General features: G+C 36.5%; 1 protein-coding gene across 4 annotated transcripts in view; it reads right to left on the reverse strand.

Annotated features, from left to right (window-relative positions):
* Nucleotides 1-14,210, reverse strand: part of WDSUB1 (WD repeat, sterile alpha motif and U-box domain containing 1) — a 79,671-nt gene that overhangs the window by 37,265 nt on the left and 28,196 nt on the right. For all 4 annotated transcript variants that reach the window (XM_055397099.2, XM_055397100.2, XM_055397097.2 and 1 more), the window contains 4 exons: nucleotides 12,200-12,233; nucleotides 10,905-10,945; nucleotides 10,718-10,824; nucleotides 9,590-9,766 (listed from right to left, as the gene is read on the reverse strand). In XM_055397099.2, the coding sequence (XP_055253074.1) occupies nucleotides 9,590-9,766; nucleotides 10,718-10,824; nucleotides 10,905-10,945; nucleotides 12,200-12,233 (359 nt within the window). The remainder of the gene's footprint in view (nucleotides 1-9,589; nucleotides 9,767-10,717; nucleotides 10,825-10,904; nucleotides 10,946-12,199; nucleotides 12,234-14,210) is intronic.

The following is a 14,210-nucleotide window of genomic DNA, read 5'->3' on the forward strand; positions in this document are numbered from 1 at the left end:
TGTCTTTTTCTGCTCTGATTGCTGTGGTCAGAACTTCCAAAACTATGTTGAATAATAGTGGTGAGAGTGGGCACCCTTGTCTTGTTCCCGACTTTAGGGGAAACGCTTTCAATTTTTCACCATTGAGGATAATGTTTGCTGTGGGTTTGTAATATATAGGTTTTATCACGTTGAGGAATGTTCCTTCTATTCCCACCTTTTGGAGGGTTTTGATCATAAATGGATGTTGAATTTTGTCAAAGGCTTTCTCTGCATCTATTGAAATAATCGTATGGTTTTTATTTTTCAATTTGTTAATGTGGTGTATTACACTGATTTATTTGCGGATATTGAAGAATCTGCATCCCTGGGATAAAGCCCACTTGGTCATGATGTATGATCTTTTAATGTGTTGTTGGATTCTGATTGCTAGAATTTTGTTAAGGATTTTTGCATCTATGTTCATCAGTGATATTGGCCTGAAGTTCTCTTTTTTTGTGGCATCTTTGTCAGGTTTTGGGATTAGGGTGATGGTGGCCTCATAGAATGAGTTAGGAAGTTTACCTTCCTCTGCAATTTTCTGGAAGAGTTTGAGTAGGATAGGTGTTAGCTCTTCTCTAAATTTTTGGTAGAATTCAGCTGTGAAGCCATCTGGACCTGGGCTTTTGTTTGCTGGAAGATTTCTGATTACAGTTTCAATTTTCATGCTTCTGATGGGTCTGTTAAGATTTTCTGTATCTTCCTGATTCAGTTTTGGAAAGTTATACTTTTCTAAGAATTTGTCCATTTCTTGCACGTTGTCCATTTTATTGGCATATAATTGCTGATAATAGTCTCTTATGATCCTTTGTATTTCTGTGTTGTCTGTTGTGATCTCTCCCTTTTCATTTCTAATTTTATTGATTTGGTTTTTCTCCCTTTGTTTCTTGATGAGTCTGGCTAGTGGTTTGTCAATTTTATTTATCCTCTCAAAGAACCTGCTTTTGGCTTTGTTGATTTTTGCTATGGTCTCTTTTGTTTCTTTTGTATTTATTTCTGCCCTAATTTTTAAGATCTCTTTCCTTCTACTGACCCTAGGGTTCTTCATTTCTTCCTTTTCTAGTTGCTTTAGGTATAGAGTTAGATTATTTAGTTGGCTTTTTTCTTGTTTCTTGAGGTGTGCCTGTATTGCTATGAACCTTCCCCTTAGCACTGCTTTTACAGTGTCCCACAGGTTTGGGGTTGTTGTGTTTTCATTTTCATTTGTTTCTATGCATATTTTGATTTCTTTTTTGATTTCTTCAATGATTTGTTCGTTATTCAGCAGTGTGTTGTTCAGCCTCCATATGCTGGAATTTTTAATAGTTTTTCTCCTGTAATTGAGATCTAGTCTTACTGCATTGTGGTCAGAAAAGATGCTTGGAATGATTTCAATTTTTTTGAATTTACCAAGGTTAGATTTATGGCCCAGGATGTGATCTATCCTGGAGAAGGTTCCGTGTGCGCTTGAGAAGAAGGTGAAATTCATTATTTTGGGGTGAAATGTCCTATAGATATCTATTAGGTCTAACTGGTCTATTGTATTGTTTAACTTTTGTGTTTCCTTGTTAATTTTCTGTTTAGTTGATCTATCCATAGGTGTGAGTGGGGTATTAAAGTCTCTCATTATTATTGTGTTATTGTTGATTTCCCCTTTCATACTTCTTAAGCATTAGTCTTACATATTGTGGTGCTCCTATGTTGGGTGCATAAATATTTATAATTGTTATATCTTCTTCTTGGATTGAGCCTTTGATCATTATGTAGTGTCCTTTGTTGTCTCTTTTCACAACCTTTGTCTTAAAGTCTATTTTATCTGATATGAGTACTGCTACTCCTGATTTCTTTTGATCTCTATTTGCATGGAATATCTTTTCAGCCCTTTACTTTCAATCTGTATGTGTCCCTCGTTTTGAGGTGGGTCCCTTGTAGACAACATATATGGGGGTCTTGTTTTTGTATCCATTCAGGCAGTCTTTGTCTTTTGGTTGGGGCGTTCAACCCATTTACATTTAAGGTAATTATTGATAAGTATGATCCGGTTGCCATTTTCTTTATTGTTTTGGGTTCGAGTTTATACACTCATTCTGTGTTACCTGTCTAGAGAAGGTCCTTTAGCATTTGTTGGAGAGCTGGTTTGGTGATGCTGAATTCTCTCAGCTTTTGCCTGTCTGTAAAGCTTTTGATTTTTCCTTCCTATTTGAATGAGATCCTTGCTGGGTACAGTAATCTGGGCTGTAGGTTATTTTCTTTCATCACTTTAAGTATGCCCTGGCATTCCCTCCTGGCCTGAAGAGTTTCTATTGAAAGGTCATCTGTTATCCTTATGGGGATCCCCTTGTGTGTTATTTGTTGCTTTTCCCTTGTTGCTTGTAATATTTGTTCTTTGTGTTTGATCTTTGTTAATTTGATTAACATGTGTCTTGGGGTATTTCACCTTGGGTTTATCCTGTTTGGGACTCTCTAGGATTCTTGGACTTGGTGATTATTTCCTTCCCCATTTTAGGGAAATTTTCAACTATTATCTCCTGAAGTATTTTCTCATGGTCTTTCTTCTTGTCTTCTTCTTCTGGGATTCCTATGATTCGGATGTTGGGGTGTTTAAAATTGTCCCAGAGTTCTCTGAGATTGTCCTCATTTAATTAGTTTTTCTTTTTTCCTCTCTGCTTCATTTATTTCTACCATTCTATCTTCTAACTCACTTATTCTATCTTCTTCCTCCGTTATTCTACTGTTGGTTCCCTCCAGAGTGTTTTTGATCTCATCTATTGCATTATTCAATGTATATTGACTCTTTTTTATTTCTTCTAGATCCTTATTAAACCTTTCTTGCATCTTCTCAGTCCTCATCTCCAGATTATTTATCTGTAACTCCAATTTGCTTTCAAGATTTTGGATCAATTTCACTATCATTATTTGGAATTCTTTATCAGGTAGATTCCCTATCTCTTCCTCTTTTGTTTGGGTTGGTGGGCATTTATCCTGTTCCTTTATTTGCTGGGTATTTCTCTGCCTCTTCATCTTGCTTATATTGCTGTGTTTGGGTGGTCTTTCCGTCTTCTGGCAGTTTGTGGAGTTCTCTTTATTGTGGAGTTTCCTTGCGATGGGTGAGGTTGGACGGGTGGCTTGTCAAGGTTCCCTGGTTAGGGAAGCTTGTATCAGTGTTCTGGTGGGTGGAGCTGGATTTCTTCTCTCTGGAGTGCAATGAAGTGACCAGTAATGAGTTATGAGATGTCAATAGGTTTGGAGTGACTTTGGACAACCTGTATAGTCACTTCCAAGGTGGTTCCCTCTGTTTTAGCTTCTGTTTGTTGGTCTCTTCAGTGTCTAATTTCCACCCTGACACTAGCAGGTGGTGGTGGACACTTTTTAAGGCTCACTTGTTCAGTCCTATTCTGGGAAGGGAGGAACACTGCAGAGAAATATCTCTGGCGTCTGTGGGGAGTGCTTGCAGTGTCCCGGCCACACTGGGTTTGCCCCCACTCATGGTGTGTGTGCTGTCCCAGTCTACACTGCACAGGCTCTAAGTTGCTGTGCGATAACTGTCTGAGGCCGGCAATGGGTTGCATGCCTGTTCCAGGTCTAAGCCACTCAGATTCAGGTACTCGGGTACTCCACAAAGGCACAGACTCAGTTGGGCCTGCGTTTTGTGCCTTCCCTGGACCAAGCAGCTCAAGTGACCAGGTGTTTGGCGAGCACAGTCGCTGTGACTTATCACCTCCCCAGTCCCTCCTGCTCAGTTTTCTGTGTATACAACCGGCGCAGCTTCTCAGGTGGATGTTAACCAGCCAGAAACCCAAAACGTCTTGGTTAACACTGAAGCCTGCCTGCAGTTTGGTATCGGATGCCAATGGCAAGCCACTCCAGTACTCTTGCCTAGAAAATCCCATGGATGGAGGAGCCTGGTAGGCTGCAGTCCATGGGGTTGCTAAGGGTCGGACGTGACTGAGCGACTTCACTTTCACTTTTCACTTTCACACATTGGAGAAGGAAATGGCAACCCACTCCAGTGTTCTTGCCTGGAGAATCCCAGGGACAGGGGAGCCTGGTGGGCTTCTGTTTATGGGGTCACACAGAGTTGGACACGACTGAAGTGACTTAGCAGCAGCAGCAGCCTCTCTGGGACTGTGATTGCCCCCTTCTGGCTCTGACTGCCCTCCCCTGCCTCTCTCGGCAGGGGATGGGCTGTCCGCAGCCAGCTAGCTCTGCTCAGTCCTTTGTTCTGTGAGCGGGGCTGGCAGAGTCTTAAGTTAGGGCTTTTCGCCTTTTCACGGGGTAGCTACCCCACAGTCTGTTCTGCTATCTCCAGTCAGCTCCCCCAGACTGCCCTTGCGGCATTCAGGCCCGGTCTTCTCTAAGCAGTTCAGCTGGCTCCTCCCTGCCCAGGCCCCACTTGTTAATGGCGGATGCGGGCGTCTGCTCTGCTTCTCCGCTGGGAGTTACCATTGGACTCGTAAGCTGTGAGGTTTAATTATTTATTTCTTTTTCTCCCGGTTGTGTAGGCCTCTGAGGTTACAAGGCTCGCCACAGACTCGCCTGTGAGAGTGTTTCCTGGTTTCAGAAACTTCTCTCTTTTTTTATGCCTCCCTTCCCGGGACGGAGCTCTGTCCCTACCTCTTTTGTCTCTCTTTTTATCTTTTGTTTTTTCCTACCTCCTTTTGAAGACAATGGGCTGCTTTTCTGGGTGCTTGATGTCCTCTGCCAGCATTTAGAAGTTGTTTTATGGACTTTACTCAGTGTTCAAATGTTCTTTGATGAATTTGTGGGGGAGAAAGTGGTCTCGCCGTCCTATTCCTCTGCCATCTTCGATATTATAATTTTTAAATAAAAAATGATAAAAGTGTCTCACATGCTTTCATGGTTTCTTGGAAAGACGAGATCAAAAGGAAGAGGGACCTCTTGGATAAACCTCATTCCCAATTAAGAATCTATGATTGATAATTAGTTGAATAGAAGGGTAAGAACTGACATAATATACAACAGTTCCTTGTCATCTGTCATTCCATGCTTTTACCATTATATCATCTACAGCAATTCCACACTCCAAGATAGGTAGCAATTTCCAATATCCCAGAGGCCTAGGTATAAACAGAGGCCACACTGCAGTAAAAGTCACGTGGCTAGTCAATGGACTTACTGCTTGTCTAGTATCACATCTCAGACTTTCTTGCTCTTCATCTTTCATACTTTATGCTTTTTGATTGCAATATTAAAGGCTTTAGTAGAGTTCACAAATTCATGGACTCACAAATGTCTTAAGACATATCTCTTTTAGTGTCAAAGATCTCTTATACCAGTAATTCCTTTGTGGACATTCTTGATGCAAATGTAGTAATACATATAGGGAGTTATTTTCTACCTAAAACTGTCTCTATTTTCATTAACACAATCCCAGAAAAGAACTATTACTCTAGGATAAAAGCAACAGGTTCCAACAGATACTCAAATCTATAGAAAGTTCCTTTACTGTACATTTACAAAAGGTTCACTGAAAATAGATGTGAGACTGCTTGACTCCTTAAAAATAATTTTTAAGTGTCAGACATAATAGATAATATCACTTTGCTTCCTAACACTCCAATCAATACACTTTACTGCAAATTAACTTTCTTTGCGTGATTCTGCTGCTGCTAAGTTGCTTCAGTCGTGTCCGATTCTGTGTGACCCCATAGACAGCAGCCCACCAGGCCGTTCTGTCCCTGGGATTCTCCAGGCAAGAATACTGGAGTGGGTTGCCATTTCCTTCTCCAATGCATGCATGCATGCTAAGTTGCCTCAGTCGTGTCCGACTCTTTGCAATCCTATGGACAGCAGCCCACCAGGCTCCTCTGTCCAAGGAATTCTCTAGGCAAGAATACTGGAGTAGGTTGCCACTTCCTTCTCCATTTTTGTATGATGAATGTTGAACAAAATTCCTATTCACATTCAAGTAGGAACCGCTTTAACAGTTGTACCACAAAAGTAAATGCAAATAAAATAGTTATGCATCACAAAAGTAAAATTCATTATTGCATACTCAAATTGACTCCTAAAGCACTTTTTTCTAGACTCAATTTCAATTCTTTATTACTGCAATTAACTGTTTTGAGGAAGAGTCTGCTTTTTTCTCAGAGTTCAAGACTAACAGAAATTCACTGTAGCTTAAAGTAGCACTTGTAGAAGATTAATGTTAGCCTCTTGATCCTTTATAATTTTGCAAAAAATAAAATACTTTAGGATGATGCAGAAAAAATTTAATCTATTTACTTACTAATTTATTCTGTAATTTGTTGAATTCACTAACTTTCCAAATCTTAAACACAAACGCACAGCCAATTCCTTACTTACTAGACAGTATGCAACATTTGTTTCCATTTACAATAATGGTCTTCCTAATTCAGCTTTTAGACCACAGAAATTAAATTACATTTCAATTTTAGCTTGAGCCTGATAGTTACAAAACTTATTTAATTGTACTTCAAAATTATCATAACTACTAAGCACAAGACTCACTTTTTCAAAAATTATTTCAGGTCATTGATGGAATCCTCTAAGAATTTCTTATACTTTATTTATCTGGCTATCAGAGAACAGAATTCTATTCCTATCAATTGTTTTTACTATGCTCTCTTATGTTTTGCAACATTCTTTGCTGAAACCTAAAATTATATTACATTGTCATGTGCTTCTCTGTGATAAGGTATTGTTAAATTTTACTGTGAAAAAGGAATGATAAGATTCTAAATTCACCAGAACTTTCAGGAAGAAAGAGTAAATTACAAATTATAAAGGAAATAAGTTACTAGAGATACAAAAACAACTTTCACAGTATGGTCTAGGTACAAAGCCATCTGATTCTAAGTATTTTCACAAAGTCATCATTCTGTTAACTTTTTAAAAAGCTTCAAAGACATTTAAATAGGTACACATACTGTAATTACTGTGTAATGAATGTATACACCTATACTTTAAAATGGTTTTCTATCACAACACTTTTTTGTTATTTGACTCTTCATTAACAATAAATTCCCTATGGACATCCTATTTCCTATGCTTATTTATTAATTTTAAGATTTTATTATTGCAAACTGATAATAATGTCGGGGGACACTATTAGAGCACAACACTTAAGACTTCAAACTGTTTTTGATGAAGATGTAGTATTCAAAACACATGAACAACTCTTACAATTCAACAACAAACAGACAAACCAATTTTAAAGGGCGAAAGTCCAAAGAAGATATATAACCAATAAGCACTTCAAACTATGCTCCATATCATTAGGTAAATGCAAATCAAAACCACAATGAAATACCACTTCACATCTATTGAACACCTATAATCAAGAAGATAGCTAGAAAACAGTGTTGACAAAGAGGTGAAGAAATTGGAAACCTCACACATTGCTTGTGGGAATGTAAAATAGTACAGCTACTTTGGAAAACAGTCTGGCAGTTCCTCAAAATAGTAAATAGTAAAAAAAATTATTTTAATCATATACCCAAGGCAAATAAAAAAGATACTCACACAAAAACTCATACATACATATTCGTAGCAACATTATTGTTAATAGCCAAAAAACAGAAACAACCCAAATGTCCATCAACTGATGTATGAATAAACAAAATGTGTTTCAGCCATACAATGGAATATTATTCAGCCATAAAAAGGAATGAAGTACATACAAAATCCCTGAGGTTAAATAAAAGAAACCAGATACAAAAGGCCACATGTTGTTTAGTTTCACTTACAAAAAATGTCCAAAATAGATAAATCTTATTTCTACAACAGATAGATTCAGTTCAGTTCAGTTCAGTCGCTCAGTCATGTCCGACTCAGTGGTTGTCAAAAGGCTAGAATGAGAAATGAATGGGGTTCTTTGGGGAAGACAAAAATGTTCTGAAATTATATAGTGGTAGTTAAACAATTCTATGAGTATATGAAAAAGTACTGAATTACACAGTTAAAAAAAATGACTTGTACACTGAAAATTACAAAGCACTTTTGAAACAAATTAAGAAGATCTGAAAAATATCCTATGCTTATGGATTAGAAGAATTAATACTGTTTAACATGACAGTGATCTCCAATTTGATATATAAATGGGTAACAAGCACATGGAAAACTGTTCAACATCTCTAGACATCAGAAAAATGCATATCAAAACCACAATGAGGGGCTTCCTTGGTGGTCCGGTAGTTAAGAATCTGCCTACCAATGCAAGGGACACAGTTTGATTGCTGGTCTGGGAAGATCCCACATGCCACAAGGCAACTAAGCCCATGTGCCACAACTACTGAAGCCTGAGTACCCTGGAACCCATCCTCTGCAACAGGAGAAGCCACTGCAATAAGAAGCCCGTGCACTGCAACTAGAGGGTAGTCCCTGCTCAATGCAACTAGGAAAGCCTGTGTGCAGCCAACAAAGACCTAGTACAGCCAAAAATAAATAATTTTTTTTAAAGAAAGAGATTACTTTAAAAAAAAAAAAGCACAGTTGCTTTAGAAAACAATCTTGGCAGTTCTTCAAATGCAAGCATAGAGCTACCATAAGACCCACCAATTCCACTCGAACAAGTTCTATATTTTTGATGCGATTTGTAGCTAGACTCCATCAATTCTCAAATACACAACATTTCCAGTACTATGGGAGGGATAGTGAAGAGAGTACAGGAGCTGATGGCCAATTTAATTTGTCATCTTAAGAGTCAGATGCTTTTTCAGAGTTAAAGCATATATAGTCAAATATTGCCCATTACACACACCGAGGGTTTAGCTGGTAAGCGTCTTTGCTTTCTAAGAAATGAAATTTAATAATACTCACTCCCGGCCCCCAATTACAAAAGACTATGTCTTCTTCTGGTTAAGTTCTGTGGATATAAATCAGTAACATCCAAGAAAACTGAAAATAGATGCCCACATAAAACTTGTACATGAATGTTCAAAGTAGCATAATTTAAAAAACCTTAAAAATGAGAACAATCTAAATTCAATCAACTAATGAAAGGATGAGTAAAAGGTGATAACTCATATAATGAAATATTATTCAGCTATAAAAATGAAGTACTAATATATACTACAACGTTTATGAATCTTTGAGAACATGCTAAGCAAAAGAGGCTAGGCACAGCAGGCCTTGACATTATATGAAATGTCAAGAACAGGCAATTCCTTAGAGACAAGAAGTAGATTAGTGGTTGCCGGGAGCTAGAGAGAAAGGAAACAGGAATGACTGCTGATGGGCATGGGGTTTCTTTCTGAAGTGGTAAAATTGATCTGGAATGAGACAGTTGCAATAGTTGGACAAATCTGTGAATAGTATACTAAGAGTCACTTAGTATAATACTGTACACCTGTAAAAGGGTGAATTATATTGCAACTTAAAAAACACGTTTGAAAAATTAGTTACATGGTGGCTTTAATTACCTAAAAAATAGTATATAATATTTCTTTTCTATAATCAACTAAAAACACACTCTCCTTTATACAGAAGCACATTCCAGAATAACTAATGTGCTAGAATAAGAATACTAAGAGGGAACCATTAATGCCATTAAAACCAATCTCACAGTAAATTATTAAAAGTTTTTAAGACTTTCTTTCACTAGTCTTACCTATTTTCAAATCATCAGCGAGACTTTCTTTTGTAAGATTCAATAATTCTCTTCCATCAATGTTATTCATTTTAAAAATATCAACGAGGTCTTCTAAACCTTCGGCACAAAGCCAGTTTGAGACATCATCCTCTGACCAATTTTCAGTAAATTGCTTTGGTTGATCTGGGATCTTTGCTTAAAAAACAAAAGAACACTCATAAACAAAAAGGTAAGTGAAATAATAAGCAAAAGCATATCCTTTATAAAGATTCTCCTGCATGTGTGCTAAATGGCTTCAGTCATGTCTAACTCTTTGCAACCCTATGGACTGTAGTCCTCCAGGCTCCTCTGTCCAAGGGACTCTCTGGGCAAGAATACTAGAGTGGGTTGCCATGTCTTCCTCCAGGGGACCTTCCAGACCCCAGGATTGAACCCACATCTCTTTAAGTCTCCTACATTGGCAGGTGGGTTCTTTACCCCAGTACCACCAGGGAAGCCCAAAATAAAGATTCTCACTTTGTATTAAAAAGTAAACAAAATGTTCTCAAATCTGTGTTTTCTACTTTAACATCTTTAAAAAAATTTTTTTAAAAATCAAACACTACATTTAATTAAACCATTATTTAATTAAATGTGACTCTTTTGAGCTCTTTTCACTCCAGAAAAAGTTTATCATTATATAAAACTGGCATCAGCAGAAGTATTATATTTGATCTGCATCTGCATATCAGCACCCCTAGTTAGCTAATTTTGACAGTGATAAAATAAAACTTCTAAATTGTGTCAGTGCTGCTTAATGAAACTAAAAATGAAACCACTAGGATAAAACAATCATTTCTACTTTGTTCTATGCTATATTTATTAATATCTGAAAAATCAGTTCAGAGTATAAATAAAGAGCTTACAAAACTATGGGAGGTATGATGTAACTGAGCGTGTACCCAAAAGCATTTACCAACAGTTTTAACATAGACGACTGGGTAACTTTAACACTGGGTTCTCTAAAATTACTTTTAAGCTATATTAACTTTGGATGTATGCTTTATATTGAAAAAAGCAACATGAATAATTTGTCAAAAAATTACTGAATTTCTGATTTTAATGGTGAATGGTGGTGGTGTTGTTAAACATGATATCCTTACTAACCTTGGCAAAGTGCTTCCGTGTCAAATTGCCAGATGTTCACTGTTTTGTCCATTGAACCAGTAGCAAGTAAAAGGATATTGGGTGCAAAGGCACAAGTTGTGACATACCTAGTTAATAAAAACAACTATTATATATCCTTAGACCAATTTTTTAATTACATTAATACAAAGCAAGGTTAAGTTCAGACCTGGTGTGCTGAGTCAGGGTGTGAAGTATATTCTCAGTATTCTGAAAAAATAACAGAACAAACAGCTTTATATTTACTCAGGCAACAGTAAAGTTACTAACAAAGACTTGCTTGACCTGAATGGTTTATATACTCTATGTATTCCAATATTACTGAGTCATTAATATAAGCTGAAACTTATCCAATGAATAGGGAATAGCATTTACAACTAATAATATCATCAAGTACGTATTTTATTCTTTCTCAATTATTACTACTGCTGTCTGCTAAAATTTTTAGATTAATATAGTCCTGGCTGATATGTCTTAACTAATAGTAACCATGAAATAATTTGTATTTTTGTTATGGCATTTGACTTGTACCCACTGCAGACCAGTGAGTAGAAATTAATCACTTCCATTCTGAGTGCACTTAGCTGGCCATCCAGTATCTAGAGATGTATTTAACTGAGACTCATATACATATTTTACAGAGGAAGTTTAATGTTTTAGCTGTTTCTGTGAAACTGTTCATGAAAGCTTTCTGAGAAATAGTAAGGATCTACCTCACCTCGTTTGAGTACTCGTTCCCATTTCCTGCCAGAACTCTCAGTGACTGGAACGTCCATGAGCAGGACTAGCTTATTAGCTTTCTTACTTGCCACACACTCACTGATGATTCACAACTCTGTTTCATCTGCTGGCATAGCTACAACCTAAATTTGACCACTGTAAGGGTCCACTCAACACGGATTTCTCTCAGAGAATATTTTCACAGTATATTAAACATTCATTTTCTTCCACCCCGTCTTTAGTCACATGTATCTACCAAAAAGTCCCATTTCTCCAAATTCATTATAACCTACTCTTCCTTATACTATGCAACTCTAAAGCAGTGGGTCACTTTCAGCTTTCAGCTAAGCCCTACCAAAACCCTCCGATATATAGTAACGAACTATTAGAAATGATACCTAGAAGTATAGTCTTACCCTCCAGTAAATAATTCTTTGTTGTTATGAAACCCTGGTGTAAGAGTTTAAGAATAATTGATTTAAAGTAATCTTTTGGATACTGGTGCTCTTTAAATTGATATTTTCTTTTATCAGATTAAATATCTATCTTAAAACCATTATTGAAATATTTCAGGGCTTGACCCAGAACCAATACCTTACTTACATAACTATTTTAGCATTTCTGAAATGTATATATTATCTTTTTAACACACATTTTCCTTATCCTGCCTAACTCAACTTGAAATTCAGCAGCCTAACAAGCAAACATAATTTATAAAGATCACACAAGATGTGAAGTACTTACAGTATCATACACTATAACTGACTTATCCACTGATCTTTAAGAGAAAAAAAAAAAGATCATGGGTGAAAAGTTCTACAAAAATGAAGTACAGAATTTGTATATTTAAATCATTTTAATAACTTTTTAAGAAAAGGCTGAAATTTTGATATGCACACATTCAGAATGCAGTCTATTTTTCATTGTAAAAACTTATTTTAAAAAACTATATACCATATACCAAATTTATCAGAAAGTTATAAACTTTATTAAACACCAGCACATGTTATTCATACTATATAACCCTAAACAGAGTAAGCATTTATAATGAATAAATAAGACACAGTTTCATATGACGTTAATAACTCAAAGGGAAAAACCACTACAAGGGAAACCTATCAGTTGCTACTTGATTTTTATTCTGGATAGCATTGTTCTTTATTGATATAGCTGTGTCTTAATTACTAGTCAATATGTATGTGACTCATTTTTTTAAAACTGTAATTCTAAACTTTATTTAGACCCTACATGATTTCTTTCAATGCTATAAAAATTAAAACATCTGGGATTATTCTAGTAGTGAAAAAAAATTATCATACAAAGAAAAATGCAATACCGTAACAAATTACATAATCAAAAACAACAGATAAATGTGTTTGTACGTGGTATTTTCCCCCCCTTTGGATACAGTTGTTATGCCACCATATGTTGCAAAGTGAGAAAACATAACAAGTGTTACTGCTCTCTGTACAATTTTAACAGCATTTTTATTATTATTAAAAGTAGCTCATTATAGTCTGACCACAGGAGTCACACCTATTTTAAGGCTTAATATTTCTTTGAAAATTCTTTATTTAGCAGTCTCTGTAGCATTGGTAATGGATTTTGACAACAGAATCTTTGCCATAAGTTCAAAATAGAAATTAGACTTTGTTCAAACATAAAATGAAACACAAGTGAGAAGCATATAGATGCATTCTGGATGGTAAAAAACAGAATCAGAGCATTAAATGCTAAACCAAAAAAACAGCCAAAAAACACTGAAAATATTAGCAGCTAATATTCACAGCCAGACATGATTTATAGACACTCTTGTGTGTGTGTGAGCTAAGACACTTTAGCGACTTTATGGACCATAGCCTGCCAGTCTCCTCTGTTGATGGGCTTCTCCAGCAAGAATACTGTAGTGGGTTGCCATTTCCTTCTCCACGGGATCTTCCCGAGCCAGGGATCAAACCTGTATCTCTTACATTTCCTGCACTGGCAGGCAGGTTCTTTACCATTAGCACCACCTGGGAAGCCCCACAGACACTATTTAGTCCTAAATTCTTCACGATATAAGGTATTATCACTGGAATATCTAAAATTCTTAGGGAAAACTCTATTACTTCTTACCATCCTTAAACAGAAAGGAAATTCTATTTTCTGAGATTACCAATACTGCAATTAAAACTAACTCATCCTAACGATGTATATCACTTGAGAAGCTAGATTATCAGTAAACGATCCTGTAGGTAACAGACAGACATGATAAAAATGAAACAGGTTCACTTGCTGATGAGGGATAAAAATGAATGTGAGAAGCAAAAGGCCAAGCATGAAGAACTCTTTGAGTCTACGGAATCTGAACAAGAAGAATAGAGATTATGGGCAGAGACCTGCAGACCCTTAGAGACTAAAAGGATTTTAAACTCACCTCCTATTCAAAAGAGGTGTAATGAAATTTGATAACTGATCAGATTCGGAGGGAAGGAAATTACTATTAGGGAAAAATAAATAGTTTTCAGTTTTTGAGATTTGGGTTTCAAAGAAAGAAAATAATGATTACCACTATAAACAGACATAAAATACCTTGAAATTACTAAATATAAAACTTCGAAGTATTCCCTGAATAGGACCTGCACCAATATAAAATAAATGCTCTAAATATTTGGTGCCCCAGTTTATACATATCCTGCCTGTGCTACATAGAACTCTTTCAGCACTCACATTCCACCACAATCTGCCGTCACCCTCACCCCACTTTCTCCCTTAC

Source organism: Moschus berezovskii, chromosome 2 (genome assembly GCF_049115385.1).
Source record: "Moschus berezovskii isolate FMDL1 chromosome 2, NW_MosBer_1.0, whole genome shotgun sequence".
NCBI classification, from domain to species: domain Eukaryota; kingdom Metazoa; phylum Chordata; class Mammalia; order Artiodactyla; family Moschidae; genus Moschus; species Moschus berezovskii.